General features: G+C 32.4%; 1 protein-coding gene across 3 annotated transcripts in view; it reads right to left on the bottom strand.

Moving 5' to 3' along the window:
* The window catches only part of Adck5 (aarF domain containing kinase 5), a 20235-nt gene that overhangs the window by 255 nt on the left and 17480 nt on the right, over positions 1-2500 (bottom strand). For all 3 annotated transcript variants that reach the window (XM_070141064.1, XM_070141063.1, XM_070141065.1), the window contains exons 11-12: positions 1745-1912; positions 1-490 (exon numbers count right to left, since the gene is read on the bottom strand). The exon at positions 1-490 is cut by the window's left edge and continues 255 nt beyond it. In XM_070141064.1, coding sequence (XP_069997165.1) covers positions 391-490; positions 1745-1912 — 268 coding nt within the window. In that variant the 3' untranslated portion in view covers positions 1-390. The remainder of the gene's footprint in view (positions 491-1744; positions 1913-2500) is intronic.

The raw sequence follows: 2500 nt of genomic DNA, 5'->3' as shown, positions 1-2500 counted from the left end.
ATTTCACCCATGACTTCCCCACCAAGAAGAATATGAATATATCTGTTGTAGTGGGATTTCATTATTCCATTATAGTTATGAATCTTTAACTTGTAACTTTAACCTGTTTCCTTTTGAATTTAGGGTACAATAACATTTTGACAATGTACATTTGGGTATGGACCTTCATAATAAATTAGAATAAGTTACAAATTGGAATCCAAGGTACTTTTTACATTTTATAGAATCTGCTATTATATAATCTCATGAAATAAAAATTATATAATCTCATGAAATAAAAAAAAACAAAAAAAAACATGAACTAATAACATTTTTTTTACAGTAAGTAATCTGTCATTCTGATCATTGTCTGCAATACCTTCTACTAGCAAACAATCTTCTACCATGGCACTACAATTCGTTGGTTATCTGAGACATGTCAGGCACTCGGCCAAAGAGGTACAACACATATAAAACTTTCTTGAAGACCCACATCTTCACTGCTTCTTTCCTGTAAAAGGAAACAAGAAAAAAAATAATAAATACATAAAAATCACACACGGAGAGGAGCAAAAACTTGCCCTTGTAGTTTCACTAATACAATCCTTGACTGTTTTGAAAAAGCTTAGGGACCACCTGCATAGAACAATGACCTGTCACATAACCACCCAAAATTCCCTTGCAGAAAAGTCATAAATACTTTGCATATAATGACTACCTGGTTAATGCAAACAGCAAATCCTGACCAATTTGCTTTGAACAGATAATAAAATTATGTGCACAGTAACCATAAAATATAACAGCACTTGAGTTAATGACATTCATACACTGGCTTCAGTAAAGTGTAACAAACAGCCTGTTCAGACTTCTTGAGTCATATAACTTCCCTAGAGCTGGTATACAGGATTAGACAATTATGTGCATATTTCACATGCACTATATTGTTTATTGAAAGGAATTACTACAGAAGTGTCAAGCAATTAAAACTATAGATATGCATGCAGTTATCTCTTCACTTTTATAAAGTTATAAATAGAACCTGAGAGTGAATGACCCAAAAAAAACAAACTGAACATGAAGCACTTGCATCAGATTTTCACCATAATTGACAGTAATTCATTTACTTTAGAATAATATTAATATAATAACATTTCAAGGTTAATTCCATTTGTTACAATGGTTATTCTTTGCCGTGACAAGCTGTCTTATTTTTCTTATCTTCTAAATTACCCTGAGTACAAGGAATGGCCGGGGTTATCACATCCACTGCTGGTGTGGGATTTGATCATAGGTCATAGTAAGGTGGCTTGACAAAACCACTACCACTGCAGTACATAATAGCATGACCTTAGGATTGATATGTTATCTGGTGTAACTGACTATGTTATTATTGGAACTGTGAATCAAAAAAGTTCCTGAACATATAAATAAATGGTAATTTGTTCTTTGCTTTACCCCTGGCTTGAAAAGACTTTCAGGTTTTCTTACAATTTTGTTTTTTTCTTCATTTTGGGGGGGATTATCTTTGTTTATTTTTATTCTATTTTTCCTTCAGTGCATTAATGAAAAAAAGAGAATTAGACCAAAGGAAAATTGAATGACGAGTGTAGTATGCTAGTGATGAAACATTTAGATCAATATTTCCTTGTGCTATATTTTCCATGAATTGCTCGACTGCCATACCATTGGAGAGTAGAGGAAACTTGTATCATATATGTACACAAGGTAAACCAGTAAAAGAAAGAAGAACAAAAAAAACACTTACTTCAAGCTATAATCAAAATAGAATTGTTCCCAGTGCCCTCTGAGCCACTGTGAGAAGGAAGCATTTGGGGACACGAAAGCTCCTCTTGTTGCAGACCGCGCCATAAGGGTATACCTGTCGACAACATTTCCGTGGTCCTTTGTGATGGCCCGAATGGTGTTCACGTTCCTTGATTTTGAGAGATGGGTTTTAGATGGTTATGAGAATTATTTCACTGAGGTGCTATTTCCAAAAATGCATATGGTATATCATTCTATATACTGGTCTTGCCAAACTTTTGAAATTTTCAAAACTGAAAATGAACTAACCAGGTCTGTATAACATTTTCTAAAATTATTTTTACCTGACACACTGAACTTAAATGATCAAATAAACTAACCATGCAACACAATGTGACATACAATACATATCTTAATTGAGCAAAAGCTTCTTAATACTTCTCATATCTTTAAGAAGAATTTTAAAAACTTCTTCAATAATTAGCAACATAATAAGAGATGTACAAGGAGTTCATATTACAGGAAAGAATATCCAATTTTCTAACTATTAAAATACTCACAACATACAAAGTGCTTATTTAAAAAAAAAAAAAAAGGAAGACGATAAACATCAACCCAGTGTCTCAAACAAATCAAATAATATTACAGAATAATGAAATAATACAACAAAAAACACAGACCTTTAAGAAGCTTTTACAAAATCAAGACAACACAAGTAAATCATTCAAAGAACATCATATCACAAGCTTATAGCAGG

The sequence above is a fragment of the Penaeus vannamei genome, chromosome 27 (assembly GCF_042767895.1).
Source record: "Penaeus vannamei isolate JL-2024 chromosome 27, ASM4276789v1, whole genome shotgun sequence".
Taxonomy (NCBI): Eukaryota; Metazoa; Arthropoda; class Malacostraca; order Decapoda; family Penaeidae; genus Penaeus; species Penaeus vannamei.
This window is presented reverse-complemented; position numbering and strand designations above follow the sequence as displayed.